At 38.7% G+C, this 27,699-nt stretch overlaps 2 protein-coding genes across 5 annotated transcripts in view; one reads left to right on the top strand and one right to left on the bottom strand.

Moving 5' to 3' along the window:
- Positions 1-675: 675 nt before the first annotated feature.
- On the bottom strand, positions 676-27,699 carry PTCD2 (pentatricopeptide repeat domain 2). 4 transcript variants are annotated; one of them, XM_030237427.2, is made up of 10 exons: positions 27,169-27,288; positions 24,725-24,817; positions 22,312-22,441; positions 21,424-21,541; positions 20,016-20,094; positions 18,543-18,634; positions 15,640-15,753; positions 14,099-14,173; positions 13,253-13,366; positions 676-994 (listed from the first exon to the last, which is right to left on the bottom strand). In XM_030237427.2, the coding sequence occupies exons 1-10, from the start codon at positions 27,272-27,274 to the stop codon at positions 812-814; spliced, it is 1,104 nt and encodes a 367-aa protein (XP_030093287.1). In that variant the 5' UTR covers positions 27,275-27,288; the 3' UTR covers positions 676-811. The 4 variants fall into 4 exon arrangements, with proteins under 4 accessions (XP_030093287.1, XP_009092229.2, XP_030093286.1 ...); XM_009093981.4 differs by lacking the exons at positions 676-994; positions 27,169-27,288 and adding exons at positions 9,621-11,898; positions 27,541-27,699; XM_030237426.2 differs by lacking the exon at positions 676-994 and adding an exon at positions 9,621-11,898.
- MRPS27 (mitochondrial ribosomal protein S27) overlaps positions 27,296-27,699 on the top strand; it is a 42,636-nt gene continuing 42,232 nt past the window's right edge. The window contains exon 1 of the mRNA XM_030237425.2: positions 27,296-27,429. Coding sequence (XP_030093285.1) covers positions 27,366-27,429 — 64 coding nt within the window. The 5' untranslated portion in view covers positions 27,296-27,365. The remainder of the gene's footprint in view (positions 27,430-27,699) is intronic.

The following is a 27,699-nucleotide window of genomic DNA, read 5'->3' as shown; positions in this document are numbered from 1 at the left end:
ACACTCAGAGTGATTTGACTGTGACTTGACTGCCAAGGGCTATTAATTAATTTCACAGGAGGAAGTCACCAAGATACCATATAGCTGCCAGCCAAAACTGCCGACTTTAAGGAAGGCATCCAGTCTGAGGTGCATCGTTTCTGGCCTCATTTCTCTTACTTTGTTCAACTTTCTGACCTTTTCCAGGCAGCATGGAAAATCCACGTGAAACAGTATCTGAAATTCTGTCCCTAAATTTCCAGGGACGATCTCTCTAAAATAGAGGCAAATATCAACATTCAAGTTATATGTACATATTTCTCCATACAATACATGGAATAATCCCTTCATATGAATGTTACTTCTTAGATCCTTGGTGTTTCTGGCTGGAAGCTAAGGAATCAGGATGAATAAATTATCTCAGGTATTCCTAAGGAACAGATTTCAGTTCTCACATGAATTTTTGGTTATGGTCACAGCATCATTTTGAGAATACACCTCTACTTGCACACAGAATCAGAGAGAGATGGCAGTCTCTCATGTTATTCATGGGAAATTTTCTAAGGTATTGCATAGTAGACCTGATTCAACTACTCAGCATTACAGCAATTTTCAATGTGTTTCCTTATAAATAAATAAATAAATAAATAAATAAATAAATAAATAAATAAATAAATAAATAAATAAATAAATAAATAAATAAATAAATTTGTTTCTTTATTGGAAGCATACTGGGCTATTTAATTAGGTGCCATGGGTATTGACAGAAATGGGAAACATTCTTGGCATAAATAGAGACCACATGATTTGGTATTACCCTTTGTAATTTCTTCTATTTGCCCTGATTCACACCAGGAATTGTGACTGCATCCAGGATAGGAAAACAGCTCTGATGAAGTAAACACACAGTGATGCACTTTTCTTCTGCCATGGAGAAACAGGTCTTGTTTCCTCTCCCCAACACCCTGTTTTCTTTGGTCTCCTTTCTGAGTGTGCAAGTGTAAGAATAGAAATACTAAAAAATGAAACAGAAGAACAGAACAGTAGAACACTCACTTGCTGCTCCCAGGCTGCCTGCATAAATGTCTAGACTAATTACAGGAGCAGTCTTGCTCAAAACATACACTAATGGCCCAACTCACTATTTATAGAAATGGCCTTGAATATTTGAAAGACAAAAACCACATGTAGCTAACAGGAAGACTTTCAGCTTTTAAGCATGTAGGTGAACAAAGAATTACAGCAATATGCATGATAATTGGCAAATTGAACACAGTTTTAGACCTCTTGCTAAATTATAGGGTAGGAATAGGACCAAGCACAGCACAATAGAGAAACAAAATCACACCTGGCTTTATATGTGAACCGAGAGAAAAGAGACACACTGACTGGGACTGGAGCAAACATATGACTGCTCAGATATGGAGAGGAAGCAGCTTGTTGTTTGGACATCAAAACCTGAGTGAGGCAGAAGAGAGAGCACAGCAAGACCACTATTACTTATAAGCATCATAACATACTCTCATACAGGAATAATCAGAGCCATACTGGGATTTTGCTTCTGATTGCTGCTATTTTGGCAGTGTAAAATGTCTTTTCTTGACCTGAACATTTCTAGATATGTCATCAGGATCTGGAAAAAGCTCATCAGACAAATATCACACTCGAACCCCTAGGACTTCAAGGAAAAAAACATGGCTAGCTATGTAAGTATTTTATTAGATGACTGGCTTGGGAAGTATTGACTTGGTTCAGGAAGTTGTACATATACTCTGACCCTAAGGAAAAGATATTTTAAAACAATAGTGTAAATATAAAAAGAACATGAATGAAGTATATGGGACTTCAAATGGTGTACTGTTTTTGTAGAGATTCGCCTGTAGCAGAAGGTGATTGATCACATTTACCCACTAGGTAAGAAATAGTCTGTGAGCAGAATAGAATGGTAAGTTACTTAAAATCACCTGTCAGTGCAAGAACAGCTCTTTGCTCTGCTCTCTGGAGATCACAGGATAGTTTTAGGCATCCCAGCTCAGGGAGAAAACAGTAAAAGCAAGTTACCATTGCAAGCCCTAATTTGGAGTGGTTCTCAGTCTATACTTAAAACACTCACAGTCATTTTAGGAGTAGGCAAGTAGAGGAGCTACCTGGAATCACATGCAAAGCAAGTGAGTTAACTAAAAATACATGTTTCTTAAAGGGAATAAAAAGTGAAAGAACAAGGTTGATTTCACTGGTAAAAAAAGGCAGATTTCACTGGTAAAAAAGGCAGCTACATGTACATGGCTACAGCTGCACAGGCAAAGCTTTTAATTTCCTTTCTCTGATGATGTTTCATGCTATTCTCTGCTGATATGTAATGGGGGGTGGAACAAGGGGACGTCCAGAAATCTCTCCCATTGTAAGTTACTCTATAGTTCAGTGATTAGTTTATAAAAACAAACAAAAATTTCAACCCAAAACAGAGGTGTCACTAATATAGTTACAAACACATGTAAAAAAAAGGAAAATCTAAAACTGTCTTTGGTAATGTAAATATTAAAATGGCACCACACTTTCTGCATCACATTCTTCAAGGTAGAAAACTATTTTGTCTGGAAATGCACAGAAGATAAAGATACATGACAATTCAAGGGAGAAATGCCTTGCAGTCCAACCCGTTGAGCCCATGCAAAGGTACATGTGGTGTAATGGCCTGAAATTTGACATGCTGATGTTTTCATACGTGTGACTGTTCATAAAGAGTTGCATTAGGGTAACAGACGCTGCAGGGTCTTTCCTGAATTCAAGCACATGCTTTTCTTAGCATTTTGTGAGAAATGTTTCAAGGCTTTTATTTGCTAATGCTTACAAATATTAAACCCTTCCAAAGGGTAGTAAAAGTGCAGCAGAGCAAATTTTGTGGTCTGAATTTCCCCTAAAAGTACCTAACCACTATGGCAATTCTGTAGATGTATCATCCTTTCTCCATCACAGTTCTCTTTTTCTGTCATTCTGATATGAGAACTGATAAAGCTTCAAACATAAAGAAGAAGTTCTCAACAATGTCTCTGCCTTTTATTTCTCCTTTTTATTCCTCCCTTCCCTTTACCCCTCCCCAAGTGATGGCATTGTAGAGAAGGAGGATGAGAAGTTTCCCAAACTATTTTGCTCATGTTTAAGCATAAACTTAGGACTTTTTAAAATATGTTAAGCGAATTTGTGAACTGATTCTCTTTCCTTTTCTGACAAGTTATTGGACTCTCTGTCTCCAGTTCTGCAGCATATGGTGGCTGAAAGGACTACAGGACCACTCCTTCCAACAATTAAGCCAGCAACAAAAAACCCACCATTATTAAAATCTTTATTTTATATTATTAAAATCTTGCCATCCAGAGCAAGATTAATTTACTGTCATAAAGCTGAAAGAAGTGTTAGACCATTTGTAAGTACTTATGGATGGAATAATTGCAAAGGAGTTGTTACTTGGTGTGTTGGTTTGGACTGAGGTAGAATTAATTCTCATCTCAGTGGCTGGCATGGAGCTGTGTTTGGAATTGTGCTGAACACAGGGTTGATAACACAGAGATGTTTCTGCTGTTGTTGGGCTTGCACAGAGCCAAGGCCTTTTCTGCTTTTGGTGCAGCCACACTGGGGAGGGGACTGGGGGTGGTTGGCAGGTTGGGAGGAGACACAGCCAGGACCGGTGACCCAAACTAACCAAAGGGATATTCCAGACCATGTGGCACCAAATTCAGTGTAAAAGTGGGGGAAAGAAGAAGGAGTGGGGGCACAACTGGAGGGATAGCATTTGCCTTCCGCAGTAACCATTTTGCATGATGAGGCCCTGCTCTCCTGGAGAACTGCCATGGCATTGCATGCTCATTGGAAGCAGTGAATGGATTCCTTGTTTTGTTTTGCTTGGTGGACAGCCTTTGCTTTCCCTATTAAACTGCCTTTTTCTCAGCCCATGAGGTCTCCAGCTTTCATCCTTCCAATTATCTCCCCAGTCTCTCTGGTAAGGGAGTGAGTGAGCAGCTGTATGGGGCTTGGCTGCTGGCTGGGGTTAAATCATTGGAATTCTCACTCAGCTGTGTCAAGCATTACTATTCAGTTATCTTTTCCAATATTCTTTCCTAAACTTTTCCATCAAGATTTGTGTTGCCAAGTCTCCTGCTGCAAGACATGTCCTGTACTTAAAGTAAATGTGATAATTTGCTAGCCTGAATTACCTAGAAGTCACATGACTGGTAATTTTATATTTCATTTTGATGTTGCAGTTTCTGCTGGATATAGGTGAGGCCCTAATCTCTCTTCAAGCAGCTCACAGGTCAGCAGGAATGAGACTCCACAAACTTCCCTCAACTGCATAGAAATTGAAAGCAAGGACTAGCTTACAACTTAGGAAAGTGGACACCAAAAGTTCAACTCACACTCTATCTAGAATGCAAACCTTGAAAAAAGCACCTTCATGTAAACTAAGATGGTAATTTATTTTCTGGGTCAGGTGCTGAAGTGGATACAGGGGCTGACTGCTGCAAGTATACATCCCAGTATGCTGGAAGGTTTGTGATGGAATTAGCCAGACTAGCTATCAACATGACTATTTGTAGAGCACATGGTTGTCATATGATTTGTGAATTTGCACTGCTATATTCTGGTAGAAAAGGGGCAACAGAGAGGCTAGGTTTGAATCCAGAACTTTCATTGTAACTCATAACCTTGATATCTCAAGTCAGCATTGGGGCCAGGATAGGTAATCACCAGTCTCAGAATCAAAGAGACTAAAAAAAGAACCTTTTCTGTACAATTGTGTATAAGACAGCTACATCATGGTGTTCTGGGAATATGAAATCTTCATTTGTACTGTCCTGTTATACAGGACGGTATAGTCAATAGGTCATCCAGGTGTACAACAGAATAATTCAGTTTGAAATGGACCTCCAGCCAAGAGCAGGTCTAATCAGCTCAAGTTTTTTAGGGCTGTGTTCAGTTTCCAGGTGAGTCTTGAAGACCTCCAAGAATAGAGACTTTACATCATCTTCAGGTAAACTATTTCAGTATTTGATCTCCCTCATGGTAACTTTTATCCCAGTACCTGACCAGAATGTCCCATGTTTCAACTTGTGGCCCTTGTGCCCAATCCTATCATCCATGCATTTCTGAGAACAGTCTAGCTCCACCCTCTCTTTATCATCTGATCAGGATGCTGTCGACAGGAATAAGGTTTTCTCTAAGCCTTCTCTTCTTAAGGCTGAGCAAACCCATTTCTCTCAGCCTCTTTTCCCCTGCCAAGTGGTGGCAAAAAGGCAGAGTGCCTCAGTCTTCTCCCTGTCATTTGTCACTAGTTCCCCAGTCTCACTGACCAGTAGAACCACAATCTCCTCAAACCTTTTTTTGCTGCCAATATCCTCAGAAAAGACCTTTCTTGCCATCCTTCACATTCTTTGCTAATTTCGAGTGCAACTAAGCTTTGGTTTTCCTGACTTAATTTCTGAATGGACAGGCAATGTCTTTGCAATCTTCCTCGGTAACTTATCCTGCTTCCATCTTCTGTTTGCATCTTTTTTTGTGTCTAAGCTCAGTCAGAAGCTCTGTATTCATTCTGGCCCTGTGCCAGCTTGAGATCATTTCAGTGCTCTGAGAATATTGCTTCTGAAGATCAACCAGATCACCCCAGAACTTTTCCTTTGGACAGTTTCCTACAGGAACCTGGAGGTAAGTCCCTGAACATGTTGAAACCTACTCTTCTGAAATTTTGGACCTAGATTACTCTCAGGATCATAAACTTCACACTCTTCACTCCACAAGAATCATTGTTACTGCAGCCCCTTACACTATCCAGAAATTCTTGTACATTTATGAGTCACACGTCCAAGAGAGCATCTTCCCTTACCCGTTCCTCTGTCACATGGACCAAGATGTTACCCTCAGTACATTTCAGAAATCTCCTAGACTGATATTGTCCAGTTATGCTGTCCTTCCAACAGGGTGACTAAAGCCCAGAGAGGAACCAGAGATGTCTGTGACTGAGACTTTGTCCAGCTGCTTAAAGAATGCTTCACCAGTGCTTGTGTGTGTGCACATGTGTATGCATGCACACACCTTCTTTATCAGGCAGGATGTAGCAGATAACCATTGAAGCATCCCTGTGCTTGTCTGTCCTCCCATCCTTACCCAAAAGCTCACTACTCACTCATCACCAAGGCAAAATCTACACACCCACTTTATACAGAGCTCAACCTCTCCTCTTTGCCATCCTTACCCACCCTGTCTTTTCTGTGTCCCTTCACTGCAGCACTATAGACATGAGAGCTATCCTACCATATCACCATAATCCTAACAAGGTCTTAGATCTACAGTTGTGTATACACAATCCTCCTGCTTATTCCTTATGCTCACACATTTATGTACAACATTCAAGATGGGTCCCAAGTTGCACTGCTTTTATAGAGAGAGCCTTCCCTGCCATGCTGTTTGCCACACTCAGCTGCATTTTCTCTCATGCCCTCAGTTCTCTCCATGTTCTGGTAATCCTTCCTGGCATACCTCATGTAAAGCCACCCTCACTAGGTTAGGAAGCTTGCTTGCAAAGACCCCCTTTGTTAAGCATATCCCAACCAGTTGTCTCTATGACTGTGGTCACAGAAGCCAAAGGCCTGTCTCTGAAACCAGCCATGCAGCCAAGCTTTGACATATTGTTATGCTTAGTTCACTTAGACTTTTACCTCTCTCCTGGTCAGGATCTGACAGACATCATCTGTTCCACCTGCCTTTTACCCTCCTCTCAAGTATAGCCATCTCTAATGAACTCCAGGTTGCTCTCAGCAGCATTACAGGTGCCCACCTGGAAGATCAGCAAAGGGTAAAAATCCAGAGGATAAACAAGCCTGCAAAGCACCTCCACACATTCCAGACTGGCTGCTGAATTACTTCCTACATCTCCACAGGAAGGAGTCAGTCTCCTTTTACTAACAGGGCTCCTACCCTTCATGCAGACACAAAGTTCAGGCCCAGCTGACTTTGATCCCATACAGCTGATCTGTGTGCATGGTTCCTAACCCAATTTCCCTCTAATATCAGTGCTCCTGCATTTATTTTGAGTTGCTGCTTGGCACAAGAACTTCAAAGCTGACTTTATTTGATGGTACACTAGGACAAAGATTAGTTATTTCAATAAGTGCTGTAAATCTCTAGGTTTGCAGTCATCGCCAACCATTGCTAAAAAGGCAATGGTTGGCATTTGAGGCAGCTTTCTGTATGGTAATACACAAGGGTTTGTAGTTAGAGCATCTGTACTTGGAAAAAACCAGCATTTCTGCCTGGGGAGTTGGTAAGTCAGACTATCTCAGTTTTTACTGCACATTCTGCTGGAATTATTAGGAGATCCAGACAACTGCATAAAGACTCAACAAAAGCCCCTGAAGGTCCACAGCCAGCTATCTTCAACAGCACAAGCTAAGATAGGTAAGAAAAGAGCACTATCCTTCACATTACAAAACATGGGACTAGTAGTACCAATAGCAGTTTTAAGTCTCCCTAGTTCACCTTGCTGCTTAAATTTATCATTCAGATGAAAGTTAAATTACTTAAAAAGTAATCGTCAAGGAGGCAACCAGACATTTGCTGAGTTCAAAATGCTGGTCATAAGCAGCAGGTTAAAAGAAACAGAAGATGAAGGTGTTGAATGGCATCTTTTAAAAACTTACTCTAAGGAGAATGTGACAGTAGAAAGGCATGCAAGGAACCACAACAGATGCCGTTTAAAAACAAACACGTCTCTTATTTCACAATTAAAAACTTTTAGAAGGATGCTAATCTGAAGCAACCTTGAAAAAAAGCCCAAAAGAAAAACAAAGTTGTGTATATTTAGAACTATGCCTGGTAGGTCTGCCTCCTTTCTGTAAATCTTTGCTTCATGTTATTTAAACTTGTTTAGAAGGATCATTAAATAAATGAATGCTCTTCTTGAGGTCTGAAAACATTCCTGAGCTCTCCTGCAATGGCTAACCCTTTCACCTTCCTTTTCACTGTGTTGAAGAAGAAAATTAACTTAAGAGAAGCACAAAAAAGGTGAACCTTCCTCACCAAGACTCAAGATGCATGTGGAAAGAAATATGAAAAAGAATGAAGTATTAACTCATGGAGAAATGCAGAAGCATCTACAGCAGAGAAATGTCAGTCCTTTGAAGACTGCATACAATCCAGATCCTCTCTGAATGTAAAAATGAATTCTTTTAAAATTCAATTAAGAAAAGGGGTCCAACGTTCTCCTAAAGGCATACCAATGTATGAACTTTTAATTGTCATTGGTGTACAAGAAGCAACATTAACGGGTCATTGATTAGGATTTTCACAGAATCCTGTACACATTGTACTGTGATCATTGACAAAGATGAGTTATTTCAATAAGTGCTGTAAATTTCAAAGTAAGTGCTGTAAATCTCTAGGCTTGCAATCATCACCAACCATTACTAACAATTCGAGGCAGCTTTCTGTTGTCTGGATTTTCCATTTTAAGATGGCACATGTTAAATATAGGGCAAACAATTCATTCTGCCCTGGCCTTACATAAGTGACACTGCAGGCCATCCCTGGAAATAATGTTGGGGAGTATGGTCAAGAAACGCCACCTGCTGTCTCCTGGATCACTGTTCCAAAAGCCTGCTGCAGTGCAAGGAGATGCACAAAACTCATGTTTCATTTTACTGGAGGAAGAACACCTTAGTATGAAAAGAGCAATCCTCTTCCACACAAGAATACCCCAAAGAGCTCTCAGATCCTCACCATAGCTACTTATAACACATAAAATGTTAAGCAGCGCTTCCCACAGAATCTCCTGCTGTGAAACCTAGAGAAAAAAATGTAGTAATTCACTTTGAAATATAAATGCCTTGGGTTTTTTTTTCAGATTGTTACAAATAAAGTTAATTGATTTCAAGAATGTTGACTTCTCTTTGAGTTCAAGGTTCATCACTGATAAAAATTGAGTATCAATTCCAGTAACAATGCTCAGCCTATTTTCTGAGGCTGTCTCCATGAGAGTGGACTAGCAGCTCAGCCCTCGACATTCCATCCACTCTAATCCAGCAAAACCCCTAAGTATTTGCTTATCTTTAGACAAGCTTGGTTCCTGATCCTGGGTGCTGGGATATCAGGATTCAACTCCAATAACACTCAACTAAGCATCAGACTGAAGACTCTTTCAACACAAAAGTCAGAGTGAATCTCAATGCACCAAAAAAATGAATCCATAAATAATCACCCAAATCCAAGATGACCCAAATAACAGACTCTGGGACTTGTATGACACAAATTAGACTTAGCTGGAAATCAACTGCATAAATGTTAGAACTTCCTTATGTCTCCCAGCTTTTTTTTTTCCTAAGGGAAAATATTAGCAGTCTTCTACAACACTTCTAGAGCAACAGTCAATATTCTAATTTTAATTGTCTGAATTTTGTGTGTGTTTCCCTGAACTTATCCTTTAATCTTAAGTTCCTGCTTTCCTTTTCTAGTAAGTACTGTTAGTTAAGTGCATCCTTTCTTTTTCAAGTCAAAAACGTTCTTTCTCTAAAAAAAAAACTCAACTTACAAATAAACCTCAAGAAAACAACACCCTCAAGAAAAAATGTAGTCAAGAGAAAAAAGAATGGAAAATATCAGATATTTTGACAATTTTAATAAAAGTTATGATTACTTCAGTTGCAGGTAGGATACAGCCTAAGTTAGGAAGCTAAACAATTCTGATTAGAATGAACAAGTACACATGCAACAGTCCTAGGACACAACAACTTCTTGCAATTAATACAAGTTTTAAAGTGCCAAGTTAGGAAATTAAACAGAACTAACCTTATTTATTTGCTATGCAAAGCTAAATGGGTCAAAATGTCTTTGATGGCCTTTAAAAATGTGGTGTTTATACACTTTCAACACCAAACAGTTGTCCCATTGTACTGGATGACACCAGATGGTTTTCCTGTCCATGCAAACAGAGTAAACTGAACAGTAATTAATTTCTTTAAATCCTTTACCACTAATCCTTGCCACACAGCCTTTACATATCTCCTACCAAATTTATTTGCAGAGAAAAGATTGAGAAATTCTCAAGGGTCCACATAGTATTGGTAATGTTGAAAGAATTTTTAATGAAGGGAAACTACATGTGGAATTACATACTACACAATATTACAGAAAAAGTAATAGCTGTGTTTTTAGATTAATGTATGTAGTACTTTAGTTTACCCCACCAATCATAAAAAAGGCACACAGGAATCACAGAAGTGTGATACACACTTCGTATTATTGTTCACTTGCATGAAATTCCATCTACCTTGTAACAGTTTTTGTACATTTTAAATATTAATAAGACACACTGTGACAAAAGAAATAAGTTACAGAGCTAGAGCTTCAGAAGGCAACATCCCACTGACTGAAGCCATATTTGTTTTGAAGGATGGATGGGTTCTTGTTTCTTCAGTGTCTCCCTGGCTTCAGTGATACAGATGCAGATTTTCATTCACAGAAAATATACTCTGAGCTATGACTTTTGCTTGAGTGGGGCAGAAAGAAAATAAATAAACAGAAGGTAGAGGAGAGATAATGCAGCCCAACTTGCCAAGTATCAAGCTGAGTTCCACCTAGTTGTCTCTCACAAGACTGTCAAGTTCTTTTGTCAATGTGTTCATCACTTCACATACAAAGGCATCCAAAGGCACATGAAGGTTAGCCAGTGCATATCTGTTTCCAATTCCTTCTATTCTGGAGGGTGAGTTCAGTCAGATTCTTGAGTACACAGGACTGACAGACACAAACAGCTTTTTATTGCTAGAGTCCAGCACATTTTATCTAGAGTCATTAAAGCTGGACAAAATAAAGTTTCTTTGTACTTTTTTTTTTAGTCCAAAACCAGGATAAGCTATGCAGATAGTGTAATTATAGCTAAAAATGAGATTATAATTGCTCTAAAAAACTTTTTATGACTTAGTTGCAAATTTGCATCAAGATTGGCTTATCCTAGGAATCTTAATATCAGAAAATGTGAAGGAAGCAATTTGTGCAGGCACTCACTCTGAGAGTGACTTTTGATCAGGAATCTTCTTCTAGTGAGAAAGCAACCCCTTGGTTACCATGCAAATTCCTATGGCATTTCCATGATCCCAATTGATAGGAAAAAAATACTAATATATTTCTTTAGAAGAAAAAGATACTAAAGTGAACAAAAGATGCATGCTTCCTTCTGATTCTCTTGAGATCTACAGACTTTGAATTAACAGTTCAAGCACTTCCAGGCTTTTTTATCTGGACTTTTGCCTGCCTCTATCCTTTCAGTCAGAACATTCAATCTGATGAAGATCAAATTTTCTTCTCATGAACCACAGAAGTCAGGTCAGATACTCATACCACTTTGCTCACTTCCATCCATTCACTTCCATAATATTTAGCATAGGAAAATCCTGATACAAAAACCTAATGAAAAAGTCAAACCTCTCTATCACTTCCATTTCCGGACAACACACAAATACCCATTGTCACAGCTTGTTTTTAGGATCAAAAATTGAAGCATGGAAGCTACATGATCAGTATTTAAAATGAAATTTTATACAAACAACTTAAAACTCTCACTATGTAACAAGGGAACAGACATTTAATTTGAGTCTGGATTATAAGAGATGCTATCAGCAGTTCAGTTTGGCATCAAATACTGAGCTATCCTAACAACAGATTTGACCAAAATGGATTTGGATTAGCACCGTGACAGCCCAATTGTTTCTGATTTAAAAGCTTTGCAGTGGTCTTCTTTGAACTAGGAATCTGGAATAGCATATCTTCCAGTGTGCACATGGTTATCTGTCCTGAAGCTTGCAGTTTCATATAAATATTTCCTAGTTTGACAGAAAGGTCAGGGCTCTCTTCCATCTTTTCCCTGACTGTAGCCAGCTAAGGAAGAAAAAATGACATATTGTTATACAGTTCAGCAAGTGGAGTCCTCATTCTACCACCACATTGAAGAAAAGCAATAACTCATAGTAAAAAAAAAAAATACACACTGTAAGGTAGGTGGCTAAGACAATGACTCATAAGATGAGATTTTTACGAGAAGTACATTATGCATCACCACAAAATGGTGGAAAGGCACTGGTTATCTATTTAAGAGAGTTTATTAGATTTAAAACTTCCTCAGAGTTGTACAATCCTATTTGCAGTCCCAGTACAGACAAACACAATTATTTTCTATTTAAATCCAGGAAACATAATTGCTTCCTGGAATCTACTTTCCAGATCAGCACAATTTTTATTATTATGATGTATCTTCATAAATGCACAGTACAGTACAAATCCATAAAATTCAGACTACAGAAGACTGAGAAGTTCTGTTTGCCATACACAAGAGTATGAGCTCAAGTGTTAGGTAAATCCCTTAAAAAAATATTATCAATAAACTCTTGTGGAAGTGGGCAGCTAGGACTAATGCTTAGTCTTCTTTTGGCAACTAAAAATTTCCCAAACAAAGTCAAAGTACAGCACTAACACACGCAATGTTTACTGCAACGACTTTACAAAACAAAATGCTGCTTAAAGAATTTATTTTCAACACAGCAGTTCGAAAGGCTGGCTCTCTTCTTCTCCTAATATTTATAATTTTGCATATTAGTTATTAATTTTGTTTAATAGGCAGCAGTGAAAGACTAAGTATTTAATTATTAACATAGTCTTAAATGTCTTGTTCTATAGGCATATCCAAAATAATATACTAAAAAAGCTTCAGGAAAAGCAGCAGAAATGCCGACAAACTGAGAAGGGCTTCATATGTGTGCTGAAGGAAGCCTTCTTATTGTTCAAGGCTGTAAAAAACAGTTTTCACAGTAAAATATAGTTAAATAGCAAGAGCTACAATTTCCTATATCACACTTCCCAGTATAGCATCATAGCTCTTTCATATATTACCAACCTAACAATATCGCTGTTACCAGAAACTTTATTCTCATTTCACATGAAATGAAAATAGCATAGGAGGCAAGGGATTTAATCATTTAATGCCCCTAGGGAAAGTGTCACCTACATTCAGATGAAATATGAGCTTATAGAAGCAAGATACAAAATACAGGAAGCAAACATCTAAGAGTTTTGATCAAGAGTAGAGGAAGCCAGCCAGCTGCTTCAGCCTCAGAATGCACCAGAACCCAAACAACTAGAGCAGGGCAAACTCAGGCACCTGAAGTTCTGTAGGTAAGCCACCACTGTCATGGCTCAGCCCAGTACCATGAACCTTCTCTCATCACTGTATACTTACCACCTGCTCAGAAAACTCAGTTCTTTTCACAAAGGGAGGTGTATCTACTTCCACTGCTGCCTCTAATGTATTTATTACTTCTTTTAGCAAACCAGATCTGAGCTGGACAAGGACCTTAAAAATAAAATAAAAACACACCACACAAACATTCATAAAGATGCAAATTATTACTAAAGTGTTTAAGAAAGATATGAAGAAAAGCTGGGCAAAATTCATTTCCAGACAGTGCATTGACAAAAATCTATCCATTGCAAAGAAAGAGATGGAATGACCAATTTCTTCAAATGTTTGGGGTTTTTTACCAAAAAAAAAGCTGGGACCTGGAAAGGAAGGGTCAGGCTTGAGGCAGAGGTCCTCTGATGGAGCTGCACTAGCTGCTCTTGAATACTGTGGTTTTTACCATAGCTTAGAGGTCATTTAAACATGCACAGGCAGACTTTCTCTCAGACTGTAGACTGGACAACTAAAGAAAAAAAAATTGTTGTATGTACACGGGTATGTAGAGCTGAAGGAGGCCTAAAGTGGCAGAGCTGGGTTTTAAAATCTTTTGGAGCTAGAAAGCAAAACTCATAGCTAGAAATTGTTCATGGGTCTATGCTCACACATGTAGGACTGGTCTACTTTACATTCCCACCTATGGCAGGAAGTGATTTTAAAAAGCAGGTGGAGGTTGTTAACAGTTCAGAATGTAAGTCATCCAACTGACAGAAACTGTCTATTGGCGAAAAAACAAGCTCAGCAAAACTACCAACACATGCCTGTGCTAGTAAGAGGCTGGTTTTCCTTACTTTCCACTTGGGAGTTTATTGACTAGTGTAGAATACTCTGCAAGACAAGCATACTTACTTTAAGATTATTGTATAGTTTGTTCTCTGTTCTCATTATCTGGGAACAGTAAAATTTGGCTTGTGCTACATCGTTCTAGGAAGGAATCAAAAATAATATAAAAATAGTCATACATATGTCAGAAACTTGCACATTGACAGAAAAACAACAGTCCTTCACAACTCTTCAATAAATCACAATGCAGCATCTAGACCTGACCAAGACTCCACCAAGACTCCACCCACCAAGGTGATTACACCCAACTCCACCAAGACCCACAGACACCAAACAGCACCCAGCCTGCAAACGGAATACCCCATGCTGGAGTTCCCATGTCATCTGTCTGTTTAGTACTGTGTGTGTCTGTCACATGTAACCACCATGGAGCATGAGATCACCTAAAAGATGGAAGGTTTACACACACGCTCAGTTCAACACATGTCAGAGTAATGAAGTGCAGCATATGCTACTGTGTATTTATCCTGTCCAGCCCCTCTAACCTTTTGGACACACACATTTACAATACTGTATCTATGTCATCAATTGATTTGAATAGACATTAAACGTTACACTGACATTTACTAGCCCAAGCAATGCTACTTGGAATCAAGAAACATCTTTCTTACAGCAAGGAATGCTGTCAAAATTAATTCAGCTTAAAGAACAATTAAATGTAATGCAGAGCATTATTCCATTTGCAAAACAAGAATTTTATCATGCCATTGTACGCATGAATAAATTTATTTAAATGATGCCATTTTACAGTGTCTCCATTCACACAGACAGAGTGAAAAAGATCACAGAGTGCATAGAAACTTTTAACAATTCTACTCTATTCATTCAAATTTGTGAGTAAGATCAAATTTATAGCACTTTCAGTGTCTCTGACCTCTATTTTAACATGAAACAGAGAAGGTTCATAACCTGCATACACAAATTAATGGCAGAGGAAATCCAAACTTTATTACAAACTTTAGAATTTTCTAATAGTTATTCTCCTGCTCCACTTTTCACCCTGTGCTGTGTCAGAACCTCTTCACACCAGTACTTAGACATTTGAGATAAAGCAAAACCTCACCAGGCAGAAACATATTGTGGAGAAATTACAGCTCCCTGGCAGTAGTGAAATACATATCAAAACCTTTGAGTCTGCCTCCCAAGACAAACATTTAAAAGAGATGATTGCACAAATATTTTAAATTATCATTTTAATTCTATTTAACAGAAATTACCACTAAGTAGCAGTATCTGCAGGACTAGACATCTAACCATGGTGACACTTAACCTTTTGGCCTAACTCTATAATTTTTAATGTTCTAGATTGTATTACCACAGAATATGTGTGCATTAGACTCAAGATATATGTTTAGCTTTAGAAACTTCTATATTCAATTTGTATAATCCTACTATTTCAGGATCCTAAAAGTTCCAGAACATGAAGCCATGATATAGTCATGCTTTTTCCACGTTAGCTTCCTGTCACTACCTATCTTTAACAAAACTAGAGAATCTCTCTCTCTCTCTACAGAGACCCAGGAACAACTGAAACAAAGAGACTGTACCTGCTTGAGAGCAGCTGCTATTGCAAAGCAGTATGCTCGCAGTGGTAACATGTCACCTTTTAGCTGTGCTTCTTCAAGCAGTCTCGCAGAGATTTTGGAAGACTCTGGGTTGCCCTGCATAGAAATATCACAGGAAGTTGTGCTTTTTTTTTCTGGTTACCTGAAAGGACTATAAGCACCTGCAATCATATTCAGAAGGTATTCAGAAGTTAACATCACAAAGGCAATATGTATCTGAACCCAACCAAGCAGATTTTGTGCAGCTCTTTTTGAGAAACACAACATAAAAATATGATATTTGAAGTGACAGAGGTCACAGGTGGGTAAAAAATAACTTCTATTATTTTAACAACTACATGTTGCCCTAACTACTTGGGTTTCTATAACAGATGAAACAGCCCCAGCAATATACTAAACAAACAGACATTTTCACTTGCAAATAATTTCTAAATCAGGAAGGAAGATTAATTTTTGTTGTTACTTTATTATAAAAGCTACATTAGATAGTTACTGAAAATCAACATTTTCTAAGCTTTGAACTATTGAGTACCATTCCTTGTAAGAAATCTGTGTATGTGTGAATTTGAACATTCAGCCATTTTTAGCCTCTCTTAAGGATTAATTCTTGAAAAATGCTTCTAAAGTATATATTCTAATATTTCAGCTTAAGAAATCTGCCTTTATCCAACACAGAAGGCTTCCATTATTGTTGGGAATTTTCAACAGGTGATACTAAAAGGCAATGAGTTTATCTGTGTGCTACCTCTCAAACTATCGACTCTCCAAACCAATGCTGCTCACACTGGAAATCACAAGGGGAACTGACTGGACCTCAAACAAAATAGTATCTGTCAAACCTAAAAGCTGGTAGCAGGAAGGTTTTGTAACAATTGGTACCACCAATATGGATAAGAGTCCTCAGATTTGGTGTTGATTTCTGTTCCTAGTATTCAAAGTGTCATTCCTGCAAAATTTGGTTCAAAATATGTTCTTTGAAAATCTAGAAACATTTTGACCACCAGAAGATTGATTATTATTACATAAATACTTTGTTATCATCAAAAGGTCTATAGCTCTTTCCTGCACTAAAGGAAAGACCATCTGTTACCTCAGAGTATGGCAGTGCCTTACAGAGACTTAAACCATCCCAGAAGTGTTTTAGAGTTGACCTCAAAAATACCTTTGTGCAAAGAATTGACATTAATTCCTCTATTTATCCACTGGAAATAATCTGAGTTTAAGCCTTGTACATTTTTCTGGTCTCTGGCAAGGTTACTCTAAAGAAACCAAGAATGGTAGATACCCAGCAAAGCTTTTAATGATACCAGTACCCTTATTTTTCTTATTTGATGTATTAAGTATCTTGAAGATACTTAATTTCAAGATTTTTTCTGACATATCTTATCTTGTGTCATGAGGAAAAGCAAGTTTGAGCTCCATGTTTTCTCCTCTTCCTCCTCCTAAGAGACAAGTCAATAGATTAAGCTTTTAAAAGAGCTCCATCTAATCCTATTTAGTGCATAAAGGGTTAGTGCATAAATAGCTTACTCCCCCATTGAAAGTATTTTATCATAGTGAAAAAGCCCCTCAAATTTTTTGTGACTATTCAAGCCAACCAGGTGACAGAGCAGAACCACCCCCCCCTTCTTTTCATCAATAGTAATAATGGGCCAGATTCTCTATTGAAAATCTATGTAGGGCCAGAAGTAGAAGAAGCAGCCTTGGGAAGCTATTCCTGTTGCACTTACCTTGGATTCCAGCATTCTAACTGCAGGACATGTTAAAAAAACTTGCAAACATTTTAGGAAAGAAGCTACAGGAGACCTTAAGGCAGCTTAAGTCATTGGAAGTGAGAATTTCAGAAAAAACACATAAACTGCTACTGAGGTACCATTTTAGGCTATGTCCTTGTTATCACATATGCTCTCAGTTTCATGGTATGGTTACCTGGAGGAAGCTTAGTCTACTGGTGTAGCTTTTTCCACAGCTAGTGTCTTTATAAAAGACAAAGAAATAGAAGAAGAGTTTCCAAATGAGTTTGGGAAAGATTCATACTAAAATTTCAATACCCTTTTCCTAACCCAGAAATGCGTCTGGAAAAGGGTACTGCAGAACTGACTCAAATCTGGAGAGGAAGATCAAAATAAAAAAATTCTGGGATCTCGCTTTGCTATGAAAGGGGAAACAGTTCTAAGAAAACATTCATAGAACTGATGTATTCTAGTTTCTTACCATGCTTGTGCTCTTTTTGTTTGAGCTAAACATACAGGTTAGCTCAAGGGGCTATCTGTTTACCTAAAGGCATTAATTTATGCTTCTTTTCTCCGTTCAGCTGTCCATTTTCATCAAGCACGCAGGGAACAGATTACAGCTCTATTCCTTGCCAAATTTGTGTACAATTACAGAAATGAAATTACAAGACTGCTTGTAGGGGGAGGGGAGAAATGGATGGGGATGTCTGGCAAATAGAACGTATCATGTATATGCCTTAAGGAAACAAGACTATAAAACCAATACTGAGGCTGAAGCACAGTGTATTGTCTGAAGAGATGCAAACATCACAGAGAAAGAATACTGTGATGTTTGGTAAGGTAATCAAAGGCTGTACTAAATTTTTTCTTAATGCTCAAGTCCATGTAACTTTTTAGAGATTTACTTTGTCACATTAGTTTGTATTGGAAACAATGTACATGCACCATATAATGTACAATGACGCACCTTTGGACATATATATATATATATATATATATATATATATATAAAAGTTTAAAATACTTGCACTAGATACAAAACCATGACAAGAAAAATATGGAAATCCAAAAAAAAAATCCAAAATTTAAAATCCAAAAAAAAGGAAGAGATAGAGAAGGCATTTCAAACACTTCTTCATTCATAATACTTACCAGTTTATAGCATATTGCAACTGCAAGTAGATAGGTTTCTTTGTTGAAAGGTATACCTTGTTTTTTCATTTCAACCAGAACTTCCAAAGCACCTATTAAAAATATATTAGTGTTACTCACTCCATAAATTTAAGGCTGTACCTCTCATAATTGAAAAGAAGAAACAAGTCAGTAAGGTATGAGTTCAATAAGTTATCTGAAAACATGAATGCAAACTGAAATCTGTTATTTAAAAAATTCAAAAAGTTTAATGCATGGTCACTTGGATCTCTTTCAACTTAGCAAGGAGGTTCTCAGTTTACACTAGCACATGGCCTTATTCCTCCATTATTTTTATGTGAAAATTTAAAACTAAATTCTATACACTTGAAAAAGCCACCTTCATTGTTCCTAACTGCCCAGAAAGCTTCCACCACTGTAGGCAAATTACATAGCATCTCCTCATTAACTCACATAGTCCATTGCACAATGCTGAATCACAGAACCACAGAATCACTGGGTTGGAAGAGACCTTCAAGATCATCGAATCCAACCCAGCCCAAATACCTCAACTAAATCATGGCACCAAGTGCCACATCCAGTCTTTTCTTAAACACATCCAGGGATGGTGACTCCACTACCTCCCAGGCAAACCATTCCAGTACTTTATCACTCTTTCTGTAAAACACTTTTGCCTAATATCCAACCTATATTTCCCTTGGTGCAGCTTGAGACTGTGTCCTCTGATTCTGCATTTGGGTGCTGATCTAGGTTTTTTTTACAGTGGCCCAGTTGCAACTTTTAGGACAACTGCTGGACTCAAATTTGCCAAATATTAAGAGTCCAGCTGTTATGTGTTCAACAAATATCAAACAAAGGGATTTGCTTGAAAAGCTTTAAGCTGTTCTCATGGGAAGTCTTCAAAGTTAGGTCAGATGATTTCTCCTTGTCTTCATGCAGGGCCAAAATAATTTGGACTTGTAGAATTACTTGTAGACAATGTAGAAGTCCAATGGAAGCATTGGACTTCTACATTGCAGTAGCCACTCTGAGAAATGGCACAAGTAAAAAGGTACTCTTCCTTGCTCTGACACAAATGCAGAATGAAGAAAAAAATCGTTGAGGAAATTAACATTCTAAAGCTCACATAAATCAGATTTTCAATAGAGAAGAAAAAATGATGTGGGAAATAACGAAGCAAAGAAAAGTAGCAGTTCAGTTAAGAGAGTTTGGGGAAAAAGGCTCTCTTGAATAATAACAGTTGTGTGGAACTTGAATGGCAAGAATTCTGTGGGGAATATGAAACAAATAGACCCTTCAATTTTTATTACACACTACAGTGCAATGCATTCACATCTACAGTTATTTACACGATGTTTGGCCATCTAAAACCATAGCAAATCAGCTAATACATATATATACACACACATGCACCATTTACAGTGAGAAGCATCCTCCCCAAAATTAATTTGCTTTAGCAAATACAGTACTTACTTTCAAAATGGCCCTTTTTAAACAACATAGTCATCAAAATATGGAATGATGTACTGTCTGAGAAAAAACCATGCAAATTCTGGAGAGGAAACAGAGCAAGCATAAAAAAGTCAGGACAGTGAAGAGTCTTACTGTGCACAGCATTTAACAGGTCTTCCTACTGGAATAAGTCTGATCTCTACAAGTTCAGCATTTAACTCTCTGGGTTCCTTGACTGTCTGTCTCTCTGTCAAATAATGTCTAAAATACCAGTGACTCATAATGGTCAAAAGCTCACTAAAATTAAACAGAAATGTCCTAGACCTCTAAGTCAATGGAAGCAGAAGTCACTAACAGTTTGCAGCTGATCAACAATATATTTTGGAATGAAGTACCACCACCATGAAATAGAATGAATTTTTTGCTAATCACAATATCAAATGATCAGCACAAGAGCATGAGTGATGATGGTAACAGTATCAGAAGAGAAAGGAATTAAAATTTAGGACACTAAATACTGTGTGTTGGGAATAAACAAGTAAAATATATCAGAGGTATTCAGTTTCTGCAGCAGAATCTGGAGAAATGTACCTGTATCCACCAGTTACTATGTACTATAAGTAGAGCAGTTCCCATCTTAATGATACAGATCTCAACTTAAAAAACTGAAACCATAATAGAAACTACATATACTCTTTCTTACAAATGTCTTACTTAAGAATAGTAGCAAGACTTCTCCCATTTCTGGCTAGACATATCTCATGCCTTAATGAATTTGTATCAGCGAGATTTTCATTAGCTGCCGGAGATTCCTGAAGTCACAACATTACTGAACACACGGGACCTGATTATTATTTTGCCATAATAGCACACACAGAATTTTAGAAATGTTCAGAAACAAGTCCTTCAGTTTCTTCAGCACTAAAATGGCCAAATTTCTGAGCTGATGAGTATCATACCACCTCTACAGTGTTCAGAGAGAGACTAAAGTACAGAACAACATGGTGAACCTGATGGTGCAAGTAACCCAAGGTATTTCAGCCGACTACCATAGAGAAACTTACAAGTGCTCATTTTCAAGAATAATTTAATGCAACACAGGATGCAGGAAAGCATACATCAGCTGTATTCATTTAAGTAATTATCCTTTCATCAATACTTTTTATTCAATTTTTATTCAAATGATGCAGTTATACAGAAATAAAGTTACCAATCAAACTAGCATTTAATTTCCTTTTAATTACTGTGCCAAAATTAAAAAAAAAACAAGTAATCTGCTCACCTATATTAATGTCATAGGCATCTTTGCTACTGCAACACATCTTCAAGTCTACCAGCTCAGGCAAGGCTCATGTGTAGCATACCATTACTCATATTTGACTAATAATAAGCTCAACAATATATTTAATATCTATACAGGGGGAATTACCTGATCTTTGATAAGTTCTACTGCAGGTCTTTCAAGGTCTAGCTCATAACACAGTCTCATAAAGAGTGGACCAAATTTAAAATTATGTAAGGCTGTGATTTTATTCTGTTCATGGTACCTATGGGAAAGATTAAAAAATTAATCACACAGGGCATGGAATTTGCCAAGGGAAAACAACTTTAAATAGACAGCAAGATCTGAAGGTGCAATGACTGAAGCACACTTTCCTAGCTGCACCAGCCAAAGATATATAGACAACAGGAAATAAATTCTAAGGAAAATTATTGTTTTGATCAAACAAATAAACTGGTAATTAATACTCTTTTTTATTACCAATAAAGTAAAACTCATTGAATAAATTATAGAATGGGTCTCTGCCATGAAAATTCCGAGCTACTTTACCTTCCATTCATGGAACAACAGCAAAGGAAGTTTGCAGCAGTTTATTTTAGTAGCAATAGCTCAATAAAAATATAAAGGATTTCACTGTTTCCTTATAGTCCCTATATTGTACTTGCTAGGAAAATTTCCATTCACAAAACCTTCTGCTATTGAATACTGGTTGCAGGCCAATTTATAACCAGGCATGTCTTGGCTGGAATGCCCTAGAACACCTCTGCCTTGCAGCTGTGGGATAATTTTTCTCTCTGGTTCACCATACCCTAGGACACCACTTTGCTCCCGCAGCTTAACTCTCTTTTGACCTGAGAGTCTCTAAAGGGTTGGAAGATTCAAAGTATTTAAATAAAAATACAGCCTTAAATTAAGGGATTAACGATGCATATTGCAATTAGAGCAAGACCTCAACTGCAGATATAGCCTGGGATAATCTAATAGAATTAGAAAGATAAAAACAGAAAAGAGAGTTACCTGGATTGTTAAAAATACCTGTAAATAATTTTTGTGGCTAGTTCCACATCAGATGAATTCTGACATAAATGCAGCAAATTTTTTAATTCATTTCTGAGAATGATTCCGTTTTTCTTTAGTTTTTCTTTAATGTTTTTAAAATATTGATCTGAAAATAAAATACATACAGCAGAAGTCTATAGACAATTCCATGACCAGCATTACATACTTAGTACCTGAAACATGGAGACACCGTGAAGCAGAACTCTTGTTTTTTTCACCAAGAAAACTGCATGAAACTTCTAACACACAAGTATACCTTTATGTCCCTATGAAGTCATGTCAGACTTAGAAAACCAAGGAGATGCTTACTGGGAACTTAATTTCACTATATATGTTATGGAGCCTATCAGGTAATGCAAAAGTTCTAACAAGGAACAAAGTTTTGTGACATTTTATGTTCTTTTTCTGAAAGGCAAGCAAGCAAACAAAACCATTTCCACTCAGCATTCAAATGACCATAAGAACTTCTACTCAATACTGTTCAGACAGAAGACTTTAATTCCTTCACAGCTGATGAACAACAATGACTTTCACACATAATCTCCCTATTTCTTTAAACAGCAATAAACTTGGAGTTGCTACCATTCTACTCCAAAAGAGAGGGTTCTCTATCCAGCACATTTTCCTATGACCAAGCAGAAAGACTAGTCATTCAGCTGGTAACTTCAAGCCTCTAACTCAGATATACACAAGATTAAAATCACATGTACCACCGAGCAGCTCCATTCCTGTCATGGTGCTGCTATAATGTTGGGCTGGGAAATGAACTTTTTTGCAGCAGTTGCTGGGTCACTGCTGTTCCCAAGCTAGTAACCTGCACAAGAGGTGCAAAGTAGGCACCCCAGACAACAACGTGTACAGTTACTTAATACACATCTGTGCCAACATGCAAATACAAGTCCTTACTCAAGACTGAGGTGCAGAATTGAAGCCTGTGAAGCCAGACAAATGCATATATATAAGTATGCACATATAACGGCTGTGATGTGTTCAAAGATGTGCAGGAATTTCAAAAATATATGGCATCTGAACTGTATTTACTTTATTCTAGCTAACTGTACAACTGCTGCAGCTAATAGTATAACTATTGTAACTACTGTAAAATAATTGTTGTTAATACTTGCCTCACAACAGCAATAAATAATAGCTATTATATATTCTGTATAAAAGTTATTATTGCTTGTCCCTCAATTTCTAAATGAAGTTTACTACTAACCATAGTTATTTTCATGTTTCAAGTATAACATTAAATACTCAATCCGGAAACCACTCACGGATACAGACAAATAGGTGCTTGGAACAATGTTTTCAGTAGTTTTCAAAGGATTCAGTTTGCACAAAACCAGAAGGTAAACTGTGATCTATGAAGCGAAATATTTGGCTTCTACTAACTTGCTTTAGCAGAAATTATTGACCCCCGAGCAGAAATGTCAATGTTTCTCAAGTACAGGATGAATAAATTACGATATGAGTGTATCATTATCCCAGCAAAATATAACAATATTATGATGCACAACTACACAATTTAAATTCTACTTAATACAGAAAAAACATCAGGATGATTTTACTTCCCTCTCTGTCCCAGAAGAGTGAGTTATATAAAATGAGATCTGATTATTTCTCTCTTCTTGCCTTAAAATTAACTACAGCCTTTGGAACTGCTGTCAATTTGTATCACTAGCACACCCACGCATGATAAACCAGGAGTTTTACCTTGCTTTTCTTAGATAATAAGGGCAGCTTCATGTTTATACTTATGTTTCTAAAAGAAAGGAATTTGTATACATTTGAATAGCCTGACAAGATCAGAAAAAATCCACTGATCCTGCTCCTACATTAATTTGAAAAACCTGAATTTGTTTTTCATATTCTGAGTATCATATATCATTTGGAATCAGATGTACAACTGAGAACTCATATTGGGCAAAAAAAAAAAAAACTAACAAAATCTGGGGAGCAAATTAAAAAAAACAAATTACTGTGAAAGCCTTTTTCTGGATAGCAACGTAACAATTTAGCTTTGTGTTAACTTTCTATGCTGATATTATACTTGAAGCAAGATTTGTAGACTGAAATAGTTTTTTCTATTCAATTATCTAACAAAGTTGGGAAAGTGAGGGCACAAACATTACAAACATTTCAGGTCTTGTGTAAACACTTCACAAACATGAAAGCTTCTCAACACGTATTCTCAACACAACATAACTAATGCTACATTTCATTCTACAAAACCTCAGATCTTCCAACTATATTAAGTACAAAATATTTGCGAGAGGATGACATAATTTGTTTCTTTAAATGAGGTCAATTGATGTCATATTATTATGACTTAGACTGCTTGTTTCCTAAGACTCATGCTAAAGTGGTGACTATGAAACAAATGGTATACCTTTATTGCCATGCAGCTCATTTCTAATTGCCACTTTCATCTGCTGAAATTCTTGTAACTTTATATCTTCTTCTGTTAGCAGATACCGCTTCCCTGCCATAAGAAAAAAAAAGAGGAAGGTCAAGTTTTATGTTACACTGTATGATTTAATAGTATGGAACCTAGCACGTATGACTTACGGACAACTGTGGGATGCCAGACCATTGGGATAGGACACTAAAAAACTGCAAAAACTGCAGTTACTCATATCACTGACAAAAAAACCCAAATAATATGTCACAGCTTCCCAGAGCTAATATGTACAAGGATGAAGAAGTATATAGTTATTGGATGTGCAAAAGAAAAACTGCACAAAATTCCTGCTCCCTCCTTTACACTTTTATAAGGATTTGTCATGTTTTCCTCTGTTTTCCACAATTCACTAGTGTCACAACTTGTTTACACCACAAGTGCTGGCCTTGCTACTATAAAATGAAACATTCTGGAAGCTCCAAATGCAGCAGGAAGTCACAAAAAGCTTTTTTTTATTATTATTATTATTTATAAAAAAACAAGTGTATTATTTGGATTGTAGTACCACTCTGGAGACCCAGTAATGTTCTGCTGCTGTACAGACGTCAGAGATAAGACAGTTACTAAGTCTAGAATGTCAAAATTAACTTTGGGTGCTGACTTTAAGTGTACTCTGTTGCAAGCTGCTTTAAAACAAGCATAATGGAAAAGCTATTTTACAAGTTTTCGCTGTCACAAAAACAGGCGTCCAGAGGATTTTTATTTGCAACTACTGACTTAGTAACAGAGAGTCACAATAACAGGTTACACTGTTACAATGTAATATTTTAAGGTTTTGGCTTGTAAGGAATTATTCTGGCCATGAAATCACAAGAGAAGTACTGAACTGAGTTAGGTTGTTTATTATTATATTCTGCATTTCCCTAGGAAAATGTAACTGGCCATGTAAATAAAAACACTTGTTTTCTAAGCAAGTGAACCACAATGACACGCCTCGTAAAACCTGAAGAAAAAAATCCATTAAATGGCACATTTATCCATTAAATTTAATTTAAACAGTTCCAATGGGTAAACAAATACATTTTATTCAGCATGAAATTGACCTGTATTACACTGCCATTTCCTTCCCATAGACCTCTGTTGGTCTAGCACTGAAAGACCATTCTTGTCATGGGCCTCTGCAAAGCTGGTGCAGAAATCATGCTGGTGGCTGGGGTAGGACTAGTGCACCACATATCATGGACAATCAGTTGTCAGTGTCAATAGAGAGATTAGGGCAGCAGAATTTTATTTTTCTTGAATTCAATTTGCTGAAATTGAATTCAAGAAAAATTCTACTGTTTCCTTAGACACATACCATACAGTGTTACAGAAATGTTTCAAAACCAAAGGGACGGCCAAGGAAAAAAGAGGGAGACTGATATGAGAGCTGTCATGTGCAGGTGGTGCAGACTATCCTAGAGAACTCAACCAACCAAACTGCTTAGCGTCAGGCACACTGCAACCCTCTACATGGCCAGTCCCTGAAGGGAACTCCACTCAAGACAGAGAGGTCTCCATGTCTCTGAGGGGTATAACAGAGGTGTAACCTGAGCAAGACTTTCAGCACTGCTGGCAGGAGACCAGCCAGATCCTAGGCTGGGGAGCCCGCTGCCATACACCTCTTTTCCATGCACCCTTTTTTCCTTATCTCTGAATCCCAGGGTTTGGATAAGGCTGTCACCCTCCCAGAATAAATACACATTTATGAAGCTGCATGTTTATCTGTTTGTTTGTTTGTTTTTAAATGTCATATCCTGACAGCAGCAAGCAGGGGATATGCTAACACTGACCTGTGGGGTGACCGTATTGCAGCCTTTCAGTGGGGCCTGCAACAGAGCTGGAGTGGTGGGAATGGCCTTCGACTGGAGTCAAAGGCTTCGATTAGAGAACAGGTTTAGGTAAAACATGAAGAAGAAATTCTTTACTGGGAGGGTGGTGAAACAGTGGAATAAGTTGCTCAGAGAAGCTGTGGATCTACCCTTCCTGGACATTCCCAGGGCCAAGCTGGATGGGGCTCTGAGCAACGTGGTCTAGTGGAAGGTGTCCCCACGGCACGGGGTTCGCAGTGGATGACATTTAAGGTCCCTTCCAAGCCAGGGCACTATCTGATTGCTGCACCGATTCTGTGACGCCGTCTCTGCCCGGCGTGCACCTCCGCCGCGCCAGCTCGGCCTGTCCACCGCAGCGCAATCCGCGGCGCTCCCCGCGACAGCACCCCGCGCCGAGCGGGGCACCCGCGCAGGAACTACAGCTCCCGTCAGGCACAGGGCTGGCAGCGGCGGGCGGGCCTGCCGGGAGTTGCAGTACTTCGGTAGCTCCGCAGTCAGAGGGCAGCCCCGCGCCCCAGCCGGGCATCCCGGCGCCCACCCCCGCCGCACAAACCGCGGTACCTGCGGGCGCACAGCCCCAGCCGCCCGAGGCAGGCGGGCAGACTGCTGAGCGCCGCGCCGCCTCCCGCGCCGCCCGCCCGGAGCCGCCCGCCAGCACCGCCGCCATCTCCCTGCCGAGACCGCGGGGCGGGGCATTCGGACCCCCCCCCCCCCCCCCTCCACCCGCTCCGCCGCCCGCCTCCTCCGGCCTCGGCGCCATGGCCGCCCCCGTGCTCCGGCGCGCCGTGCTCTGCAGCGGGAGCGCCCTCGGCGCGGCCCCAGGTCGGTGCGCTGCTGGCGGGGCGGGGGGCGCGGCGCTGGCCGTCGTGGTTGCCGCCGGCTGCGGTGGGGAGCATGAGCAGGGACGGGCTGTTGCGTAGGGACTTCACTCACCTTTCCCTCATCTCCTTCTATGTGCATGTGTGGAATTGGAGATTGCTCAGAGGACGTTTAATGGCTAGTATGTAGTGCAGGAGACTGTTCGCAATTTGTTTTTTTTAAATAGATAATTCCCCGAGCCGATTACATAGCTCGACGTGGTAGGACCTGTCT

The sequence above is a fragment of the Serinus canaria genome, chromosome Z (assembly GCF_022539315.1).
Source record: "Serinus canaria isolate serCan28SL12 chromosome Z, serCan2020, whole genome shotgun sequence".
NCBI classification, from domain to species: domain Eukaryota; kingdom Metazoa; phylum Chordata; class Aves; order Passeriformes; family Fringillidae; genus Serinus; species Serinus canaria.
Note: the sequence above shows the minus strand (reverse complement) of the source record. Positions and strands in the feature narration are given on the sequence as shown.

Coding starts and splice junctions, on each gene's coding strand:
- PTCD2 (XM_030237426.2), bottom strand. CDS start 27,274: ATGGCGGCGGTGCTGGCGGGCGGCTCCGGGCGGGCGGCGCGGGAGGCG. Junction 14,174..15,639: donor TAGCAGCTGCTCTCAAGCAG/GTACAGTCTCTT, acceptor ATTCCTTCCTAG/AACGATGTAGCACAAGCCAA. Junction 11,899..13,252: donor CTGAGTTTTCTGAGCAGGTG/GTAAGTATACAG, acceptor TTTCTTCCTTAG/CTGGCTACAGTCAGGGAAAA.